Source organism: Panthera uncia, chromosome A2 (genome assembly GCF_023721935.1).
Source record: "Panthera uncia isolate 11264 chromosome A2, Puncia_PCG_1.0, whole genome shotgun sequence".
Classification (NCBI taxonomy): Eukaryota; Metazoa; Chordata; class Mammalia; order Carnivora; family Felidae; genus Panthera; species Panthera uncia.
In genome coordinates, this window is record NC_064816.1 from 29,978,578 (window position 1) to 30,002,417 (window position 23,840).

At 39.2% G+C, this 23,840-nt stretch overlaps 1 protein-coding gene across 5 annotated transcripts; it reads right to left on the reverse strand.

The window, feature by feature from the left end:
- Positions 1-42: 42 nt before the first annotated feature.
- THOC7 (THO complex subunit 7) lies at positions 43-22,688 on the reverse strand. 5 transcript variants are annotated; one of them, XM_049640852.1, is made up of 8 exons: positions 21,731-22,688; positions 8,679-8,796; positions 7,639-7,766; positions 7,004-7,090; positions 4,589-4,646; positions 3,176-3,242; positions 3,024-3,093; positions 43-1,091 (listed from the first exon to the last, which is right to left on the reverse strand). In XM_049640852.1, exons 3-8 carry the CDS (start codon positions 7,745-7,747, stop codon positions 1,024-1,026), a joined length of 459 nt encoding a protein of 152 aa, XP_049496809.1. In that variant the 5' UTR covers positions 7,748-7,766; positions 8,679-8,796; positions 21,731-22,688; the 3' UTR covers positions 43-1,023. The 5 variants fall into 5 exon arrangements, with proteins under 5 accessions (XP_049496809.1, XP_049496810.1, XP_049496807.1 ...); XM_049640853.1 differs by having other exon boundaries at positions 21,727-22,688; XM_049640850.1 differs by lacking the exon at positions 21,731-22,688 and adding an exon at positions 16,004-16,520.
- Positions 22,689-23,840: the final 1,152 nt, after the last annotated feature.

The window sequence follows — 23,840 nt, forward strand, 5'->3', positions numbered from 1 at the left end:
AATTTCTCCCATGATTTGCAAGATGAAATTAGAGGAAGCCAGTTAAAGGTATTATGACACTTTTAATATGACTACTACTGAGCTAATTTTAAACTTTCATATTTAAAGATAAGAATTCTTAAGATTACAAAAATTTAACATTGTTTAAAGTATGATTCATGCGAACTGTCATGTTTCTGAACTAAAATAAATGGTAAGGATGGAACCTAACAAGTACTGAGCATTAAATTCCATACTTAAGAAAATTACAAATGATTCAGCCTTAGCTTAATTTTTAAGATGATGAAATCCTTTACGCAAGACCATCTTAACAGACTGTTTTTCTGAGACAACTTTTTCTTTATCAATTTTTTTTTTCTGCTGAAAATGACCCCTACATAATGAAACAGTAGGAGAAAACATATTAACAAAACATTTTATAACCACATTGCTCAAGTGTTGAGGAGAGAGATCTAGAAAGCAATGCATGTTGATTTACTTTCATCTTATAATTACCTCTTACACCACCGATTGTTAGTATCATGCAACTTCTCCCCAAATGAGCATACGCTACCCCTATTTTGAACATAATTTCACAAATTTGCAGCCCTCTTGAAGCCTATTCATGAACTCCATTTTCAAAAGTGGTAACAATTTCCAGATTGACTCATTTTCTCACCCACATCCTGGAAATGCCGCTTTCTCACAACCTTCAACTTAGTTTATAAGCCAATCAGTGTTACCAGTTAAAAACTACCTACAACACTACTGAGCACAAAACCTATCTGGCTTGAAAACATTCTATGAAACATTTTGGGATGTTGCTTCCTACCTTTCAAGAATAAAAAAGGCATTTCAATACAAACAAATCGATATTAAAGTCTTTTTCCTTTGTGTAAAGAAATCGGAATGAACTGGGCATTAACATTTAAAAGCAAAGTAGTTCACTGCCAAAACTTTAAATCTCAAGAGTACAACAAGTTCCAAACACAGTGAGCATGTTGTTACTTCCGTATTCTTGGGAATGGTGAACCATTAGCCTGTCTATGGCTTGGAGTCTGTTTCCATGCTGGTTTCTTGAGCTTCTTCTACTTCGGAGAGCTTTTCATCATCTGTAGTTGAGAAAGAACCATAAAACTGCAGTCAAATTTCCTTAAGTTATATATTTAGCGAATATACGACAACATTTTTATCCTTTATTAGCTGATATATCTAAAAAGATGGCAAAATGGCAGTCTATGACTGCAATTGACCTACACGGTGTTTGGTTTTAAAAATGCTGTTTTGGCTGTTGGTGTTTATGAGCGTAATCAAAATGTAAAATTTATGTGATAGAGTACATTAAAAAAAATTTCTTTAATGCTTATTCATTTTTGAGAGAGAGAGAGAAAGAGAGAGCATGCACTAGGGAGGGGGAGAGAGAGGGAGACACAGAATCTGAAGCAGGCTCCAGGCTCCGAGCCGTCAGCACAGAGCCCGACGCGGGGCTCGAACCCACGAACTGTGAGATCATAACCTGAGCCGAAGTCGGACGCTTAACTGACTGAGCCACCCAGGCGCCACTAGAATACATTTTTTAAAATGTATGTGAGAGGGGCGCCTGGGTGGCGCAGTCGGTTAAGCGTCCGACTTCAGCCAGGTCACGATCTCGCGGTCCGTGAGTTCGAGCCCCGCGTCGGGCTCTGGGCTGACAGCTCGGAGCCTGGAGCCTGTTTCCGATTCTGTGTCTCCCTCTCTCTCTGCCCCTCCCCCGTTCATGCTCTGTCTCTCTCTGTCCCAAAAATAAATAAAAACGTTGGAAAAAAAAAAAAAATTAAAAAAAAAAAATAAATAAAATAAAATGTATGTGAGAGAGGGGCACCTGGGTGGCTCAGTCAGTTAAGCATCTGTCTTCGCTCAGGTCATGATTGAACTGCTCTTGGGTTTGAGCCTCGCGTCAGGCTCTGTGTTGACAGCTTGGAGCCTGGAGCCTGCTTCGGATTCTGTGTCTCCCCTTCTTTCTGCCCCTCCCATGCTCACGCTCTGTGTCTCAACAATGAATTAATGTTTAAAAAATGTAAAAAAAAAAGTTTAAAATGTATGTGAGAGAATACATTTTTTTAAAAATCTAGGTTTTAGGCTTTTCTTTTCTTTTTTTTTTTTTAAATTTATTTCTTTATTTTGAGAGAGAGAGAGAAAGTGTGTGAGCAGAGGGAAGGGCAGAAAGAGAGAGGGAGAAAGAATCCCAAGCAGGTTCCCTCCCACTCTATCAGTGCAGAGCCTGACGCAGGGCTCAATCCAAAATCAAGAGTGGGATGCTCAACCAACTGAGCCACCCAGGTGCCCCTAGGCTTTTCTTGAAAATGATCAGGAAATCAGACAGCATAGAAATTTCCAATTTGCTATAATCAATACAAAGAGCAAGTCTCCAGTTCCTGAAAGTACGTTCTATTCACTGACTATGCAAATGTGCTTATGTGCTAATTACTTCACCTCCTCACCATTGCCTGCCTGGGTCCTGAATTACTACTTCACAGCATTACTTTATAGCAATAAACTATAATAAACCAAGAAGAATTCCAAATCTATCACCTTTGAATTTCTCTTTATATGAAACACTGGTTATGTATTTAAATCATATATTGTTACACCTTCAGGCTTTTCTGCATATATACGGAAAGTTGAACTACATGAATGCCTTCTGGCATCATCCAGCTATACTCCTACTCTGAAACTGCAGGTATGCTCTGTCAAGAAGACGTATATTTTAGAGGGCACACCCCTGGATCACTTAAAAGTCCTTATAAACATTCATTCCATTGGGGCGCCTGGGTGGCTCAGTCGGTTAAGCGTCCGACTTCAGCTCAGGTCACGATCTCACTGAGGTCTGTGAGTTCGAGCCCCACGTTGGGCTCTGTGCTGACAGCTCAGAGCCTGGAGCCTGCTTCCGGTTCTGTGTCTCCCTCTCTCTCTGCCCCTCCCCCGTTCGTGCTCTGTCTCTCTCTATCTCAAAAATAAACACACAAAAAAAATAAATAAACATTCATTCCGTGACTTCTACTTACTTTCTAGCGTTTGCTGAAGTTCGTGGATGGTACTAAGTAGAACGTGAAACTGTTTCCGTCTCAGTTCCAGCTGTGTTCATGAGAAAAGAGTTAATGCACACAGATCTATGAACATACACATATCACAGAGGCTAAAATACGTGTGCAAATACCTTATCTTCCACACTTTCTTTAATATGTGAAAGATGCTCCAGTTCTTTTCCCAGAGACTCTAGTTCCCTGAAAATAATAAAACGGTGTTACATTTTGCTAATTGGGGAGACAGAATTCACAATGCCTAAATTTTTAATTACTAAAGAGTATTTAAAAAAATTTTTTAAAGGATAAGAAATTCTTAGACTCCATTATGATGAAACTTTGAAGCGAGGGATGATTTCTTAACTTCTAAATGTGCACTAATTTCATTAAAATCAAATTTCTAGATAATTTTTAAAATCTAAGAAGACACAGATAATAGGATATCATACCCCCAAGATTTGACAACTTTTAATGTTATGTCATTCTTATTTGACAAAATAAGTCTTTCTTCTCTTTTTCTTGGTAAAAGAACTAAAACACTGCAGATTAACTTGAGATACTAGAACCTTATTGCCTGTCCTCTATCTCAGGCCTTTTATCTTCCTCTACTCCCCAGTCAGGCAATCACTGTATCATTCCAACCCATATATTTATTTGTCCCTCTAAATTATATACAGTATTAGTAGATAATGGGGGGACGTTAACTTTATAAATGGTTACTATTCTGCAAGTATTACAGAAGATCAGGAATAATTTAAAATTCATTGTATGTCTTCTGTTTTTCTTTTCACTGATTGTGTTTTGAAATCTGAGTTTAAAAAGTGTATAAGGGGCGCCTAGGTGGCTCAGTCGGTTAAACGTCTGACTTCAGCTCAGGTCATGATCCCACAGTCTGTGAGTTCGAGCCCCAAGTCAGGCTCTGTGCTGACAGCTCAGAGCCTGGAGCCTGCTTTGGATTCTGTGTCTCCCTCTCTCTCTGCCCCTCCCCTGCTCATGCTCTGTCTCTCTCTGTCTCAAAAATAAATAAAAGCATTTAAAAAAAATTTTTAAAGTGTATATCTAAAAAAAAGTGTATATCTAATTTGTTTTATACTCCTCATTTAGTATTCTACTATATAAGTACACCATACTTTATTTATCCATTTTAGTGTGATGTATATTATATGAATTTATTTTTTTAAGTTTATTTATTTTTGAGAGTGAGAGGGACAGAGAATCCCAAGCAGACTCCACACTATCAGTGCAGAGCCAGATGTGGGCTCGAACTCACAAACCACAAGATCATGACCTGAGCCGAAACCAAGAGTTGGATGCTGAACCAAATGAGCCACCCAGGTGCCCCTATATGCATTTATTTTAGACCTAGAGGCAGTTAGATTGGAGGAAGAAAAAAATTTAATCAAGCAGCATTAGAATATGTTATTGGGAAGATGTGACCCCTCCTTCTGAAACATACTTTGTACTCCCATAAAAATGGAAAACATAGGCTAGTATGTGAACATTTATGTATAAAGATTAGTTCCTTTCAAAGTAAACTCTAAACTTACTTTAGTGTCTCATGTCTGTCTGGATGATGCTGGATCACTTTTGCCAAAGCATCATATTCTGAAAGATATAAAAATATTTATCAAATTAAGGTTTTTTTGAACCTGGATATGAAAACAAAATGTATAACATGACAGATCTCTCTTAATCAGTTTCTGAGTGCATAAAGAAATAAAAACAACTTAAGGATGGAAAGAGTATTGCCAATGTCACTTGGTTGGCCTATAACTATAATCCATTATTTCAAAACTTTTTTATTCTTTTTTAATGTTTATTTGTTTTCGAGAGACAGAGACAGAGAGAGAGCAAGAGAGCAGGGGAGGGGCAGAGAGAGAGGGAAACACAGAATTCAAAGCAGGCTCCAGGCTCTGAGCTATCAGCATAGAGCCCTATGCAGGACCCAAACACACGAACTATGAGATCATGACCTGAGTTGGAGTCGGACGTTTAATCAACTGAGCCACTCAGGTACCCCTATTTCAAAACAATTTTAAACAAGGACTTTTGCTCCCAATCTGTTTTTCCATTTACCTATCCCTAGGTAGGATATAAGAAGCCAGCAGAGTATAAGTGAACTTAAGCCACTATTGATCATTAAGCAGACTGATTCTGATGAGGATCTTACTACCTATTTGCCCAGCAAAGAAAAGATCAGCTAGGTAAATATATCCTATCATTAATTTGGATCTTAACAAGGGCAAATTACACATCTCATTCTCATTCTAAAGGTAAAGATTTCAGAAACTTAGAAATGATTTAAAATTCAGAACTGATAAAATTCCTTGTTTCTGTTCCACTGAGACTTTCAGGTTTCCTTGTTATTTCCTGTTGGCCTTTCTTATGAAATGATGAATGGCAGCATTCATTTAAAAGCCTCAGCTAATCCAGAAAAAGCATTGTAAAACATTTTTAAATTATTTTAGAATCGGTATTAATTATTAAATACATTGCTGTAAATTGGCCACTGAACTTGACCATATGCATTTTAGAACGAATTCAAAAAACAATTTTTTTAAAATAAGGAATTAAGCATCTTAATTGGTTCATTAAAATGTAAAATTCATTGTTTTGCAAATCAGCATATTAATTCAATAAAAGTGTGACTTAAAAAGTTTTTTTAAAATTTATTTTTGAAAGAGAGAGAGAGTCGGGGAGGGGCAGAGAGAGAGGGAGACACAGAATCAGAAGCAGGCTCCAGGCTCTGAGCTGTCAGCAAAGAGCCCAACATGGGACTTGAACTCACAAGCTGTGAGATCATGACCTGAGCCAAAGTCACATGCTTAACTGACTGTGCCATCCAGATGCCCCAATAAAAGTGTGACTTTTATTTGTTTATTTAAAAAGAAAAAAATTTTTAATATTTATTTTTGAGACAGAGAGACAGAGACAGAGACAGAGACAGAAATAGAGTACAAGCAGAGGAGGGGCAGAGAGAGACGTAGACACAGAATCCGAAGCAGGCTCTAGGCTCTGAGCTGTCAGCACAGAGCACGACACAGGGTTCCAACTCACAAACTGTGAGATCATGACCTGAGGCAAAGCTGGATACTTAACTGACTGAGCCACCCAGATGCCCCAAAAGTGTGACTTCTAATAAAATTTTTTTAGATTACAAAGTAATACGTGATCAGTGAAAAAAAAAAAACAAAAACAAAAAACCCTAAGCCATAAAACCCCACAGCCCCAAAATAATAACTGTTTACATTTTCTATTTCCTTCTAGTTTTTTGTATATAGGTTACAATTGTGATTATGCATTATATTTTTTATCTTTCTTTCTTTCCGTTTACATTATAGGAGAAGCAATGCCCCAGCCATTAAAAATTATTTTGGACTAGTTTTTATGGACTGCAATGAGGACAAACCCTGATTAAAAAACAAAAGAAATCAGGGCAAAACTAAACTTTACTCTTCCTCTTATTAGATATTTAGGCAGCTTGCAAATGTTTGCTTGCTTTGTACTTAATAAAAACTCACTGAGCTTAAATTCTTTTCTTTTATCTCGCAAGGAGTTCCGTGAAACAAATAACAAACCTGAGGTCTAGTGTATTTGTCTGAATTGCCTTTGCTGATTAACTGTAACATTTAGGCAAAGGGGTCTGAAGAGTAAAAAGAAAAAATGAATACTTAAGAAATATTTGGATAATCAATACCATCCAGCAAACAAACAAACAAACAAACAAAAAAACAAAAAAATATTTTTTTTCCAGCACAGCCTTCCTTCTCCACTATTTTAAGGAATAACATAGCTTTAAAGAATTAAGTTTAGCTCCTAATTCTTTTTAATAATTCAGGTTGATTCTTACTGAAGATTTTACCACACAACATTAAAAACTGCATGAAAATAGTAATAAAGTAATAAAGTAATAAAGTAATAGTAATAAAGCATTTGCGCACTAAATTCCACAAAACCCTTACCTTGGCGATTTTTTCGTATTCGCTTTGCTTGAAGAATTTGCTTTTTGCACTCAGCAATTTTTTCATGTGCTCCTGCAATGCTACATTCTATATGAAAAGGTTTTTTTTAAAGACAGTTGTAACAACATGTATAATCTCCATCCATTTTTAATTTTAAAATGTGTTTTTTTTTTTAATTTTTTTTTTTTTAACGTTTATTTATTTTTGAGACAGAGAGACACAGAGCATGAATGGGGGAGGGGCAGAGAGAGAGGGAGACACAGAATCGGAAGCAGGCTCCAGGCTCTGAGCCATCAGCCCAGAGCCCGACGCGGGGCTCGAACTCACGGACCGCGAGATCATGACCTGAGCCGAAGTCGGACACCCAACCGACTGAGCCACCCAGGCGCCCCTAAAATGTGTTTTTAAATTAAGTTCCATTGCTAATAAAATAGATGCTGGTGGTTTAAAAAACAGCTGTAACCCTAAGTATTGTATCATATCAGAATACATTTTTGTAGCTAACATTTACTATGTTCTATTAACATTGTTATTATTTTACCACAAACCAAAGAAAAATGTTAGCAGATATTGTCTCCTTTGGGTCATAAAAATTAAAATTACATGGAAACATTAATTGCTTTAAGTTTCTTTACCTATTTCTTTGTAAATTTTTTCATAATTTTCCATTTCTCTGAGATTCATATCATATACCAGCAAAGTTTTCCCCATTGAAAATTCACATTGGGACAGCGTGCTCAGCATACGTTGGTACTGGCTGTATCTAGCGAAAAAGAGAGAAAAAACAGAATAAAGGTTTTTGTGAAATACCAAAGTTGAACCATTATAGTACAGGCCAAGATTTGGTAATTAAATCCTATCAAGTTCTAAGAGAATCCTTTGCTTTATTTAAAATAATTTTTAAAAAATTAAAAAAATTATAAAATACTTTAAAATATCTTTCCCTTATGTTTTCTTTCTCCAGATGTGATATACTTGAATTTATAAACTGCTCTAGTTACACGTGCAAAGATGAGACCACTGTTCTTATCACTATAAGCTAAATTCAAACAACTACTTGTTTGAATTTTGTTTAAAATACATTTTCAAATGTTTTCATTAGGATGTTTTTTTATGCTCCCAATTTTATTTTCACAATTTTTTTCACTCTTTACAAAGATCTATGTGAAAAGTTAATTCAAATGAGGGAAATTTTTCTAACACAAGAAAAATTATTAAATATGTATAAACCCTTGCAACAACTATCTCTTAGCTTATTAAAAAAAGAGAAAATTGAGGTGCCTGGATGGCTCAGTTGGTAGCACAGGTGACTCGTGATCTTGGGGTCATGTGTTCAAGCCCCATGTTGGGCCTACAGCTTACTTTAAAAAAAAAATAAAACAAAGACAATTTCATTTAGATATTTTGTCTAACTTACCTGCTAAAATTGACCAAATTAGTGAGCCAAAATTTAATTCTCCTTTCTTACCACCATACCTTCTGCACATTTTAATAAACATAAAGCAGGCCTCTGAATAGAAAGAAAGACCAGAAAAATCTATAGCTGATTAACCCAAAATTGCCTCCACTGGACACTGAAGGTGAGTGAAAATCTGAAATATTGATAGGCTGTATACAGGGTTTAAACTCTTATCAGCCCACTGGTGTAGACACAAAAGTGAGATGAAATAAATACCCCTCTTCCTGGGACCCAGAGTTGCACCATTTAATGAAACTTTTCACTAGCAGATTGATTCTCCGATCATCTCCAGCGCCGTCTCCATCAATTAGGAGGCGCTTCCGTATGACTTCGTCTGGAGGAAAGAAGAACATAAATTAAAATGATGGTCTGACTCTTGTTGACTTTCAGAAACAAGTAACTGATACCACTATTTATGCATTCATCCAAAAGAAAACCACTGAGATGTGAGTGTACTTCACGCCTCTAAACTGTGTACTTAAAGGTGGTTAAGACGGCAACTTTTGTTATGTAGGTTTTACCGCAATTTACGTGTGTTATTTTTATGTCTCTGTCAAGACAGTTATTGTCTATTGTGTGCCAGGGAGTGTACTAAGGGGCCAGGTTACAGCCTGCACTAATGGATCTGCTCTTGTTGGTTTGCTAAGCAGAAATCGTTTCTGGGGACCATCAAAGAAATAAGCCCAGAGTTCTTGGAGAGCTTTTTTTGGGAAAAACCTGTCCACACAGAGGGCTGAGGTGTTCCCATCTCTGACTAGTGTGAGGTAGAGGCAGAAGGCACAGAAAGAAAAGGTTTGAAAGAGGTAGTGGCAGACTGGGCAAAGAGAGGTGGGTCAGAGAAAAGAGAATGGGTTTATCAAAAAAAAAATAAGTGTCATTTAGTCATTATGTCTGCAATGTTTCTTTCCCCATGAAGATTTTTTTTTTTTTTTTTTAAAGCTAGGCTGTCTCACTTTTGCTCCAAGGAGAAGAAAAAAGATAAAACAGAAGAGCAGGGCAGGTAATGACGAGGAGCTCTAAGTGGGGCTCTTGTTGGCCTGTCCGGCAGCCCGGAGCTAGTGTTCTTGCTGGACAAAGTAATCCTGGATCGTGACAAGAGAAAGGCAGGTTGAAACCCAATGAAACATAAATTTTCATCTACCAGATTTGCGAAGATCAAAATACCCGATAAAAAGGGTTGGCAAGGATCCTGAGAAAGTGCACTTACATACACTGATGGAAGGTACAGTGGCACCCTCTTTGTGGGGCAAATGGGCGACAACAAACAGTGTTTAAAACATACATCCCGGGCACCTGGGTGGCTCAGTTGGTTAAGCGCCTGACTCGATTTCAGCTCAGGTCATGATATCACGGTACATGAGATTGAGCCCCACATCAGGCTCTGAGCTTACAGGGTAGAGCCTGCTTGGGATTCTCTCTCTCTCTCTCTCTCTCTCTCTCTCTCTCTGCCTGCCCCTCCCCCACTTGATCTCTTTCTCTCCCCACTTATCTCTCTTAAAATAAATAAATAAATGTTAAAAAAATAAAACAAAACTAAGATGCACCTACCTTTTTGACCCCGTAACTCCAATTCTAGGAATTCATCCCATAGATAACATCCCATAGATAACTGTGCACCCACGCACAGAGATAAATGTAAAGGGATGTTCTTAGCGTTGCTCATAGTAGAAAGATTGCAAAGCTAAACATTTACCAGTAAGAGACTGGTTAAATTATGAAACGTTCATATAATGTATTATGCAGCCAAAAGAATAACGTGGATGTACATACTGATGCCCAAAAATCTCCTTTGATACATGAAGTGAAATGAAAACAAAACAGGTGAAGAGAAGCATACAGTTAGCTGTTATCTGTGTGGAAAAGGGGGAGGCTTTGTATATGTGCATATGTGTGCACATCGCACATGTATGTGTTTGTGCATTCAAAGAATATCTTTGGAAGGAACACAGGAAAGTGGTAATAGTGCTTTCTTCTGGTGAAACGGACTACAAAGATGAGAAAAAAAATTGAATTTTCTGTATTATTTTGCAGAATTGTGTTTGTTTTTCATCATGTGCATGCATTATTTTTTTTAAATAAATTTTAAAGTGTGAATAATTCCTGGAGAGCCTGCATGATGAATCAACAGCAAAATCTTTGAACAATAGTTCCTGTGTGTGGGCAGAAGTATTTGTGAGCGCAGGTGCAACGGAGATAAACTTTAGAAGGCAGGTGGCTGCAGTTTTTAAATCTATTCTGTGACAACATCAGATAAACACTTTTAGAATTGGGTTTTGTTCTCGGAGTCATGGCTTTGACAGGCAGCTCAAGTTATCGATTCATCAGGTATTTTAATGTTACACTTTAAAATACAAACTAATGCTTTCAGTTTTTGACCACCAACAATGTTATTTGAGGAGCCTCAGACAAAACAGTCCTTGAAGAGATTAAAATGCAGAAAATGAGTTGATTTTATTTTTTATTGCAAACATCCTCTAACTTTGTTAAAAGTTAAAGTAATTTCTACACTGGGCACTGGACACGGGAGCACCTGCTCCAGAGGGTGCATATTCTGATGTTTGATGCTGTTCCATTCCTTTCCTTTCTTTTGGTCAATTTGTTTTCTTTCTTTTCTTTTCTTTCCTTAAGTTTATTTATTTTGAGAGAGAGAGAGACAGAGAGAGACAGAGAGACAGAAAGAGAGACAGCAAGCACATACCAGTTGGGGAGGGGCAGAGAGAGAGGGAAGAGAGAGAATCCCAAGCAGGCTCCACGACGTCATCCAGGAGCCTTACGTGAGGCTCGACCCCACGAACTGTGAGATCATGACCTGAGCAGAAGTCAAGAGGCAGACACCTAACTGGCTGAGATACCCAGATGCCCCATCAATTTCTTGTTTTCTTATCTGTGCTCTTCCAACCCCCCCCAACAAACCCCATCTTCCTCCCAGATACTGGGGCATCCTACTTTATTGAGGCCCAGGGATTTCAAATATAAATGCATTCAGGGAATAGGATATAGGAAAATTGGGGAATGAGTACCCACCCAAAGCGGGGAAACTATTACCACAGATGGCTTTTCAAGAGCTTTTTAAAGTTTGGTGACTAACTACAAATGTTTCAAGCACGTTTTGTGATCATTCCAGCTGCATATTTAAGATCTGGGTACCTTTATATATGCAATATATATATTATATACATAATATAATAATATATTATGATATAATTATAAAATTATAAAATTTTACAATTATAAAAATTTCTGAAAAATGTTTTGAACACTGTACAGGCCAAATAAACTTGGGGCAAAGGTTCATGAGGTTCCTGTCTTATTCATGGCTTCCTCCTCAACCTCTCACACTGTGTCTTTACACTTCTGATGCTCAATAAATATTTTTTACATTGGCTTTGTGGTGCCTGCCCCAGACCACCTGCCCTCTGAAGAGCTTTGTTTCAATAAGATACTAACAAGGATCAGCAGGCAACCATCTTTATTTTCAGGTCCAAAGCCGAGATTTCTCTTCTTGTACAAAAGACAAGAATTCTCGATCAATGAGCAGATGTGTTCACACGGTACCAGGAATTCTAAGGATGTGAGATAAAGAACTGAGCTCTTTTGCTCTAGGTGGAGACATAACATGCATATGAACACAAATACAGAGGAGGCTGGGAATGTTAAATAAGTGCCGAAGACCCATAATAGAGGAGATTAGGAGGACAGCTCCCTTTGGCTTGGGGGGAGTTAGGGGAAGTGGAATTTGGGCTGCTCTCTTCATACTTAAAAATTACCAACCAAGAAAGCTAAGAGGTATTTTAACAATATCTACCTAAACTTCAAATGACATATGCCTTTGGCCCAAGGATCCTAGATAAACTTGCACATATGCAGTATGACATATGCCCATCAACAGGGGACTAGATAAACTTTGGAATAAGGATATGATGGAATACTATGAAGCCAAAGAAAAACAAAGAATGAGGAAATGTCTATGTACTGATACACAGAGCTCAGTTAAGATAACTTGATAAAGAGCAAAGTGAGGCAGTATGTATGGCATGTTTCCTTTCACATATAAATGGGGGGAAACGTATCCATACAGATACCCTAGAATGATATATAAGAAACTAATAGAAGGGGGGTGCCTGGGTGGCTCGGTCGGTTAAGCATCCAACTTCGGCTCAGGTCATGATCTCACGGTCCGTGAGTTCGAGCCCCGCGTCGGGCTCTGTGCTGACAGCTCAGAGCCTGGAGCCTGTTTCAGATTCTGTGTCTCCCTCTCTTTCTGCCCCTCCCCTGTTCATGCTCTGTCTCTCTCTGTCTCAAAAATAAATAAACGTTAAAAAAAAAAAAAAGAAACTAATAGAAGGGGTTACCAAGGGAGAGGGGCAGGGTACGTGGGATAGAGAACAGGCTGGAAGATGGGGAAATATCTTTCTATATTATTTGACTTTTGAGCCATATGAGCCCTCAAAATCTGTTAGCTGCTGTTTGAAAAAGAAAGCTATGATTATGGTGATGGTATCACAGCTGTTTGCATATGTCCAGATGCAGTGAATTGTACACATAAAATATGCAGTTCTTTGTACAAAATTATACCTCAATAAAGCTGTTGGAAAACAGAAACAAAAACAAAGGGGGCGCCTGGCTGGCTCAGTCTCTGGGTCGTGAGTTCAAGCCCCATGTTGGGTGTAGGTATTACTTAAAAAAATAAAATCTTTAAATAAACAAATAAACGAATTTTTAAAAAGGAAAAAAAAAAGAAAAAAAAAGAAAAAAGAAAGCAAGCTAAAGTCCTTTCCCTGCCCCCACCACAGGCAGGGAGAAACCTGTGAGCTCCAGCAGAGGTGGGGAATCAGAGACTGGATGTAAAATGTGTACACGTGAGAACATCAGGGAGGCTGCACAAATCTTGGGACCCAAGGACAGAAAGGCAGTTAGAGGTCAGAATGTGGGCGTCTCCACCAGTGAATGCCAAACCAGCAGACTTGGACCTTGCTGGTGGGCACCTGGGAACTGCTAAAGATTCAGGAGCAGGACTTTCTAGGAAGATTAAGCTGAGGACAATGTACAAAATGGACTGCATCTGGGAAAAGCCCAAAGGCAGGGAAGCTATTAGGAGGCTACCAAGGCACAGGCAGTTGGAGGTAAAATGGCATGAAAATTAGAGATTAGAATCACAGGTCCTGGGGCTCCTGGGTGGCTCAGTTGGTTAAGCAGCTGACTTCAGCTCAGATTATGACCTCATAGTTGGTGAGTTCAAGCCCTGTATGGGGCTCTCTGCTGTCAGTGTGGAGCCTGCTTGGGAACCTCTGTCTGTCTGTCTCTCTCAAAATGCCAAGGTGGCCTGAGTAGGAGTATGGTCAGACCAATTCTGGTACCACTGGGGACTCCCTGTCAAGGCAGTTCCAGGCCCTTCTCTCAATTCAGTCTCTTCCTTCAAAGCCAAACCCCTGGGCCAAAGTCAAAAACTGGGACCAAACATACAGTGTTTGCTTTGTGTGTGTGGCACCAAATTTCAACTTCATCGATAAAATGGGAATAAAACTTCTTCTGTAAAATGGGAATAGCATCTCCACTGTGAAGGAATGCTGCTGTGAAACTTCACAGAAATGAAATTACACAAAGGAGCACATGCCTTTTCATGGTGGGAAAGCAAGAAAAAGAGAAAAAGAAAGTTACTTATATGTTTACTTTTTTTTAATGCTCACTTATTTTTCATTTTTTTTTACTTTAGAGAGAGAGAGATTGAGTGGAGGAGAGGGGCAGAGGGAGACAAAGAGAACGAGAGAGAGAGAGAGAGAGAGATTGCGAGCATGGGAAAGGGGCAGAGAGAGAGAGAGAGAGAGAGAGAGAGAGAGAGAGAATCTTAAGCAGGCTTCATGCTCAGCATAGAGCCTGACACAGAGCTTGTTCCCACGACCCTGGGATCATGACCTGAACCAAAATCAAGAGCTGGAAGCTTAAACGACTGAACCACCCAGGCATCCCATATGTTAAATTTTTTTAAACATTTTATTTTTAAGCAATCTCTATAGGCAATGTGGGGCTCAAACTCAGCCCTGAGATCAAGAGTCACTTGCTCTACTGACTGACCCAGCCAGGTGTCCCTGCTTATGTTAAATTTAATCCACAACTTGTACCATCCTAAAAATCTTGAAAAGTGAGTAAACATCGTGGAAGGTATATCTGTAGATACATCTATACAACTACACAGGTATATATTAGGCACTTACGCATACAGAGTTTTAACCGGTTAGGATTTCTCCCAAATTTGCTTCTATCTCAAGCTTCATATTGCAAGGTCACAGTATTTCTAGCTTAAACTGCATAGACAGTTGTTGCCTAGAAAATTCTCTGGGGATAAAAATTCCTGAAATAACGTAAATAAAATAGAGCACAGCTCCAACAGCAATAAAATAAAAGGGTACGGTGTCAGTTTGAAAACAGCTTTTTCTTTTTAAATATAAAGATGGGCTGCTGATGGTTCCCAACACAAATGGCATGAGCATTGTTATTTTTAATGATGCCTCATCAATTAGCGCTAGACTGAACACACCTAAAATATGCTTTGTTTACTACATACATTGACTTCAAAAATTATCATCATGCTCGAAACTATTAAGTAACTTAAATGCTAATATTAATAATTTGGACAGGCCTTGGCCCACCCTATAAAAACAGTAGGCATGGCTTAGAAAACTATTTTAACGATGCTATCGATATTATTCCTTAGTTGTCATGATTGCTTTCTTTACTGACTATGAGGACCAGTGCCATCTGGAAAGAGCTTCTAACCCCAAATACCTAACATTTGTCCTGAGATGGTGGTTTTCTGCCTGACTTTAGGATTATAGGAAGATTTCCTACTGGATTCAGTTATATGTTGTGCCACAATTATACCCACAGTCTGCCATTCAAAATCACTTTAAAATCAGTTATGACACATGTATGCCGACAAGCAAATATTTACTCGCAAAATTGGGATGCATTTTGGACCCCTTTCTGTCTTATATACTGACCTATTTACTACCTAGAAGAAATATGTAATCACTTAAAACACCAAATAATCCTCAAAAAGCCCTTGCAAGGGGTTAGATTTTTAATACCCCATTTTCTATAAACAGAGAGGCAGGAAGAAATGACTGCTTTACAGTCACGAGACCAACTCCCCTCCTCCAAGCCTCGGGTCAGTTGACACGGCCATTTTAGCTGTGCTCTCATTTTATCCTGGAAAGGACAATCTCTCATAGACCCAGACTAACATTCTTTTCAAAATTCATCATTGTTATTAAAACCCTGATTACAAAACAAGGTTTCATAACACCTTGGGGCAAATATTCAAAATAGGAAAAGGAAAACAATGGAAGATAATAGGAAAATTGAAGGTAATCGTGGGCCAACTTTCAAAACACTTCTTTAGGGACAGGTCAAGGCTTCACAACCAGTGTCAAGGGCCTCACGGTGAATGTAACTTCCTCCTAGGGCTAAGCTACTCTCAAGTGTGCCTCCCTAAACTGCTAGACCTTATAGCAACCTATAAGATTGCTTAAAAGCAACCTCACCTGCTTTTAGGAAATAGCAATTCTGTGACCTCCCAATGAAGATTAGCATTTCCTTTCTAAAGGCAAAGAATTCTGTTAGCACAGAAATGCACCACTGAATTTTTCTTGGTGTTCCAAACCAAGAAACTGGTGGATCCAAACTGAAAACCAGAGGGATAAATTTTATTTAACACTTTGAGACAAAATGAACTTGAAACAGCGGGCTACTACAGCAATGTAGCAATATGTATCAAAATTAAAATACGTATATTCTTTGACCTGACTTCTAGAAATTATTCCCACAGGTGTGTGAAGACATCTATACAAGTATCTCTATTAGACACTACTTGTAAGAGAAAACAACTGGAAATAATTAAGTGCTTGGCAGAGAATTAATTTTAAAAATATAGCAGAATACTACACAATTGATACAAAATAATGAGGTAGAAAGAGCTCCAAGATGTAGTAGAAAGAGTTCTAAGATGTAACAATTATAGAAGTATATAGCACAGGTGTGCCTGGTGGCTCAGTTGGTTAAGCATCCAACTCTTGTTCTCAGGGTCATGAGTTCAAGCCCTGTGTTCAGCTCCACACTGGGCATAGAGCCTACTTGGAAAAAAAAGAAGTGTAACACAGGAGAGTTTGTAAATGTTTGCATAAAATTTTAAAGTATACATACATAGTGGCCTACGACTAACATATATATAATGTTTGCAATATGCTATGTGTTTTTCACATATAAACACGTTGAATCTGCGCGATAGCCCTATAAAGTAGATATTACTACCCCTATTTTAACCGTGAAGGAACTGAAAGTTGCTCAGATTAAATGTCACCGGAAATAAGGAGTAGAGCTGAGACCCAAACTCAGAAGTTTGGCACTAGAGAAAGTGCTTTTTACCCTTTACAGGCACTTAAAAATCATTCTGAAAAGGTGCACGCACACACACAAAAACAGTTTCTAATAATTACCTCTGGGAAGAGGGATTAGCCACGGAAGGTGAAGTAGGGGGAGGGTTTTCACTTGTCACTTGATGCTTTTTTCTCGAATTGTCAGACATGCACTACTTTTCTTTTTAAAAATACCAACAGTGGTTATCTGGAGAGTGAGTTTATTGGTAATTTTGAGGTATTTTTCTTCATTTCTTCTGCATTAAAAATTCTATTCTATGTCCTTTAATAAATCTATCATGTGTTAACAAGAAAAAAGGAAACTTTTGACCAATAACAAAAGGAAACCAAAGGAAAAAAGGAAACTTTTGACGAATAACAAAAGAAACTAGGGCCGTGCAAAACCAGTGTGCACGCAGACTGCTGTTAGATTTATCACTGGATCACCCCTGCTTATGGGTTATTAGGCTGAATTATGTGTGTCTCATTGTTTTAGATTACTTATGGTAAAATAACACGTAGCCCCTCCTTTCAAGAAGCTTAAAATCACTAAAACAATTTTGAAGGCCAACAATATCAAGAAGTCACAAAAAGGCAGTGGAAAGAACAGTAAATATGACGGTTTGCTTTTTCCATGTAAATATTGATCTCTTGTGAGATACTTAGAGCTAGTCTAAATACATTGCTGATGCCAAAGTAAATTACTTAAACCAAAATTAAATTTAAAAAAATTTTAATAAAGCAAAAATAATAGTGTTGAGGTCCTTTGTTTATCTCTAGATTTACTGAGATGTTTAGAGAAAGGTGCTAATAAAGTCAAGGTTGAAACTCCAATCTTGCTTTGAGAAACCATGTTATCTTAGCTAAAGAAACATTATTTTATAGTTGCACTGTTAAGCCCTGTGCTGGGATCACAGCTGAAGGAACAAAGTGGCCAAACTCGCCAACAAACAGTCAACAAACAGTGACCACGAATGGAGTCATTGATTGATCTGCAATTGAAATAGGAATAATAGCAGCGGGCACTTGTACAGCATTTATAAGATCCTATTTGATGACCATACATTCTTGTTTGTTCCTTTCACTCTGAAAAGTATCCTAGTTTGGACCATAAATTTGTCCTTCAATTTCGAAGTGCTTTACGTGTATTATCACGCCTCACTCTTGAAGACACCCTATAAAGTGTGTATTACTATCTTCTTTTTACCCAGGAGTAGTGTTGCCTCTGCAGTCACAGGAAAATATACACAATCACATTATTAGAAAGTGACAGTACAGCTGCACACTGTTCTGCATATTGTTCACAGGCATGTTAAAAACCATTATTTCGGGGCGCCTGGGTGGCTCAGTCGGTTAAGCGTCCAACTTCAGCTCAGGTCACGATCTCGCGGTCCGTGAGTTCGAGCCCACGTCGGGCTCTGGGCTGATAGCTCAGAGCCTGGAGCCTGTTTCAGATTCTGTGTCTCCCTCTCTCTCTGACCCTCCCCCATTCATGCTCTGTCTTTCTCTGTCTCAAAAATAAATAAACGTTAAAAAAATTTTTTTAAAACCATTATTTCAAGTTGTAAAAAGCATGTATTCAAGCATTATACTTTCTAATTAAAAAAACAAAGACATATATACAGTAGAATACCACTCAGCCATAAAAAAGGAAATCTTGTCACTTACAAAAACATGGATAGACCCTGAGGGCATTATGCTAAATGAAACAAGTCAGACAGAGAAAGACAAATACTATACGATTTCACTTACATGTGGCACCTAAAACACAACTGAAAAAACAATAAAAAACAAACAAACCCATACAGAGAAGAGATTAGTGGTTATCAGAGGGAATGGGTTATTGCAGGATAGGTGAAATGAGGGAAGGGGGTCAATTGTATGGTGATGAATGGTAACTAGGTTTATCAAGGCAATCACTTTGTAGTGCATTCAAATACCAAACGATGTTGTACATCTGAAACTAATATTATGTACTCAATTCATCTCAATTAAAAACACTACCATCAAAACAAAAAAGCTCTATTTTATGGAACATAGAGCCATAGCCCGGCTCCCTGCCACCCCTTTCCCATCTCCCATATGTGCTTTGGCACATAGATATATATATACCTAATGTTCTCTGTACTGTAAGAAGTGCTTTTGAAATGATTCTATCAGGGTACTAACACTGTTTAACACCCTTTAAATTCACACACACAAAATACAAACTGTGAATATAGTTTAAATTAACAGTGACACCATTTAAACTATTTTTGCAGTTCGCCAAAATACTGGGTAGCAACAGGGGGAGGAAAGAAAATGGCTTTGCCAAGAACTAGCTATGTGACAGTAAGTCACTAACTTCCCGGGACCTCTATTTTTCCATCAATAAAATGGTAGTGTTGGTGATGATATCTATAGTTCAGTGTCCATAGATAACAAATACACGGTCTCTCCACTTCCCTCTGAGGAGGGCACTTTCTCAAAGTAACCAGTGTCCTTGTACAGGGGACAGGGAATAAAGAGCTTCTTCTCCAAGAGTTCCCAGTCCAACTGGATAGGCAAATCCGTATGTGAGGATTACATGAGGGCACGGCACCTTGCCAGGCACCGCAAATCTGTAAGAGGGCATTAGCTGTCCTTTAGGCTCCAGAGACATAATTTTTCAGGATGACTGAGCTATCCAGGTCACTCCTCCATCTTCTTTACTGCCATCATCCTAATCCAAAATCACCTCGACTCTTGGAATACTTCTTGTTGGCCTCCCTGCTTTGATTCTTACCATCCTAGAATTCATTCTATACACAGGAGCCCCGAATGATCCAAAAGAAGTGTGGGAGGGGTGCCTGGGTGGCTTAGTCAGTTGGGTATCGACTCTTGATTTCGGTTCAGGTCAATGATCTCATGGTTCCTGAGATTGAGCCCTGCGTTAGGCTCTGTGCTGACAGCGCAGAGCCTAATTGGGATTCTCTCTCCCTCTCTCTCAGAATAAATAAATGTAACAACAACAACAAAAAAGAAGTATGGGATCACTAATTTTTCTGCTTAAAATCATCCAATCATATCTAAGTATCAACAGAAGACAATCCAATCTCCAAGGCTCTTGGCGAGCTCCTGTTTACTTCTCTGACCTCCTTTTCTAGCATATCCCTCCTGGCCCACCTGGATACTAGCCCTTATCTTACTCCTTAACCTTATTCCTTATCTTCTCTAAAGGGCACAGAGCTTATTTTCGCCTCAGGCCTTTGCGCTAGTTGTAGCCTGTCTTGTATACTTTCCTGGGCTCTTCACAGGGTTGACCCCTTCAGGCCTTACTCTAAAGGTTACTTTTCAGAGAGATCATACCTGACTGTTGGCAGCCCTCCCCCATTATTCTTTCATATTCCATCCGGTTCTTTTTCAGAAGTTATTTCAGAACTTCGTTATGTTCTTTCTCAGAAATGATCTTACTTATTCGATTTTTATGCTATTGCTTCTGTGCCTCAAGCAGAAGCCAGGTCTTCCTTGGTAGTTTACTGCTATAGACAGCACCCCGAATTGGGACTAGAAGGTATGTTGACCTATCATACCCACTCCTCACTTCTGCTTGATTTTTGCCAAAAGCCCATTTGAGGAAAACCATGTTTACAGTATCTATAGTTCAGTGTCCATATTGCCTGAAAAAGTTATATTTCATCCTTTCTTCTATGATCTAAGTATTCTTAAAACAAATTAGCAAAAAAAAACAACACACACAAAAAAAACACAAAAAAACCCTCCAAAAAAACAAAAGCAAAAAAACACCTTGGTCTAAATTAAGGCAGACCAGTAGAAGTATTCACCTAAACCACACGGCCTATTGGCTTTTGGATGCCTTTCTAAATTGTGAGTTAGCCTTCTTTGACCTAGTCAGGGATGTGCTAAGTAACAGCCCTATGATCATCAGTGCCGATAAAAGGTTACAGATAGGATACTGCCTTGTCTTTATGGAGACTCTACAGATCAACTTTTTCTCTAGTGTTTAAATCACAAAGAACTGCTTATCCTGTGTATCTAATGTTGCCTTCTCTCATGTACACGAGATCACACAGTGATCTCACAGTGATCACACAGTGGACCAGGTTCTGTGTCTTGCTATGAACTAGTAGAGAGTCACTTCCAGCTGTCTTAATTAATGTACCAGATTTTACCTCTTGCATTTTGAAGATCATACACTTCTAATTCCTCTAGTCTTCCTTACTTTCAGTGCTCTGTTTTGCCATTTTCTCATCCATTTTTCATGTTTTCATATTATGAACTGCCTTAAATATTTTCTACAATGTATCATTTAAGTAAATTAAGTACTGAGGGCTACAACAGCAACAGGCATAAAATAATATGGTTAACAGGTGAAAGATCAACTGGTTCTAAAAAGAGAAGAGGTGAATATTTGAGGTGGGTCTTGAAGAATAAATGACAGTTACCAGGCTGGAAAGGGCAATCTGTGCAAATACAGAGATAAAGAAGACACAGCCCTCATCAAAGGAAAATGGAGAAGACACGAGAAAACCAATTCTTACATTTAATAGTACTTGCTGAACATTTCTATATGTTGGACTCAGTGCAAAGCACTTTACATCTCTTATTGCATTTAAACCTCTAAACAACCCTTATGAGGTAGATTTTATTATTATCCCCATTTATAAAGAATAAAACTGAGGCCCAAAGAGGTGGCCTACACAAGGTCAGACAGCTTTTAAGTGACGAAGTAGGGATTCCTGTGGCCTCTAAGGATATGTGGGGGGTGGGGCATTTGACTGAAGTTACTACTGTTTCTAGAACTCACCTTCCCTTCCCATCTTCCATGTTGACCCTACCTCAATAAATAGAGAAGTAGTACATTTAGCACATACTCACTCAAATCAGCCGCCTGGATTAATACTCAGTTCTTCCCCTTACATCCACTCAATCAGTCCTGGCATTCTATCTTATTCTACTTCTCTGTATTGTCTGAGCTCCTGTTATCTCTTACTAGGACTAGTGTAGCAGTAGCTGAGAGACTGGATGCACAGTAGTGAGGGACAAAAACTCTGCAGTCAGACTGCCTGGCTCTGAGCTCAGGCTCTATAACTTACTAACTGTGCAAACTTGGGCAAGTTACTTAACCTCCTTGTGTCCCAGTTTCATCTGTAAAGTGGAGTTAATGATTAGAACACTCCTTGACGTGTGATGAATACTATACAAATGTTAGAACCTAACTCCTCGCTTCCCCTCATCATTCTTCACATAGTAGAGTGGGGTGGTGGCTTTTTTTTTTTTTAATGCAAATCTGATCATACCACACCAATGTTAAATTGTTTCCCATTGCCCTTAGAAATCTCTGGCTATGACTTTTTTTTTTTTTAATTTTTAGTATTCATTTTTGAGAAATAGAGAGGGCGTGAGCAGGTGAGGGGCAGAGAGAGAGAGGGAGACACAGAATCTGAAGCAGGCTCCAGGCGCTGAGCTGTCCGCACAGAGCGCAACTCGGGGCTCAAACTCACAATCTGTGAGATCATGACCTGAGCCGAGGTTGGAAGCTCAACAGACTGAGCCACCCAGGGGCACCGCAACTTTGTAAATTCTAGCCAGCATTGGTCATCTTTGAGTTCTTCCAACACTTTGGGGCTTTTGCATAGGTGGTTCCCACCTGGAACACGAGTCCAACCACAACTATTTATTTTTCAAAAATGTGACTAAGGTGGCTTCTCGAGTTCAAGCCCCACATCGGGTTCACTGCTTGTCAGCCCGTTGGCACAGAGCCTGATTAGGATCCTCTGTCCCCCCTCTCTCTACCCCTCCCCAGCTTGCACTCTCTCAAAAATAAATAAATATTTTTGGGGCGCCTGGGTGGCACGGTCGGTTAAGCGTCTGACTTCAGCCAGGTCACGATCTCGCAGTCCGTGAGTTCGAGCCCTGCGTCAGGCTCTGGGCTGATGGCTCGGAGCCTGGAGCCTGTTTCCGATTCTGTGTCTCCCTCTCTCTCTGCCCCTCCCCCGTTCATGCTCTGTCTCTCTCTGTCCCAAAAATAAATAAAAAACGTTGAAAAAAAAATTTTTTTAAAAATTAAAAAAAATAAATAAATATTTTAAAAATGGGATTAAAAGTAACTGTCTCACGGAGGCTAATCTTCGAGAATGGATAAGCCATCTCTGCTACATGCTGCTATAGTTCCCAACCTTGTACTTCCCCTGTGGAAACATGTGCCACCCTTAAAACTAATTATCCAAGGGTCTTTCCACCAGAGTGCAACCTGAGAGGGGGAAGCAGTCTTGCCTGTTGGTTCTGGACTGTAATTCCAAGGCCTAGCCCAGATGGGGTAAATAAAACTGGAATGAAGCAAAGATAAAATTTCCCATGAAGCTCCTGGACCTGTAAGTAAGCCTCCCACTTCACTACTTACTGCAAATGCCCGCTTATTACTCTTCTTCCCATTGCTGGCCCTTTCATGTGGGGATCCTGTGGACCCCCAACTTTTCACGAGTGGCCTGTCCACAGGCATCTACCCTTACTGGTCACCGTCTCTGCAGATACATCCAGCAGCCCTAGACATTCCCTTCCCACATGGTAAAGGACTTCCTTCGTCCTTAGGTTCTCCCTCCAGCGGCCCATCAGGCCTGTCCACCTTCCCCAAGGTGGCCCTCTTGTTTTATTTCTGTTCAGTCCACAGACCACCCTCTGGGTCTCTCCTCACCAGAGCCCACTTTCCCTAAACTGTCCTCACAACTTTGCACAAACCCAGCCTCTGCCTGCCGACCCTCTCCCCATTCCTGCCCACAGACCACCGTACCCAACACATAAATACACACAAACACATCTTTTATTGTCTTGATCTACCCTATCCCCGCACTGGCTCCTCGTAAATCCCCCAAGCCCACTCTTAGATTGTCCTCCGCATACTCTGTCGACATCTATCCTTTTTAGATAATTGTCCCTAGTTGCAATCCAGGGCTAGTTCTCGGGCATCGCTGCCATCCGCCCCACTCTC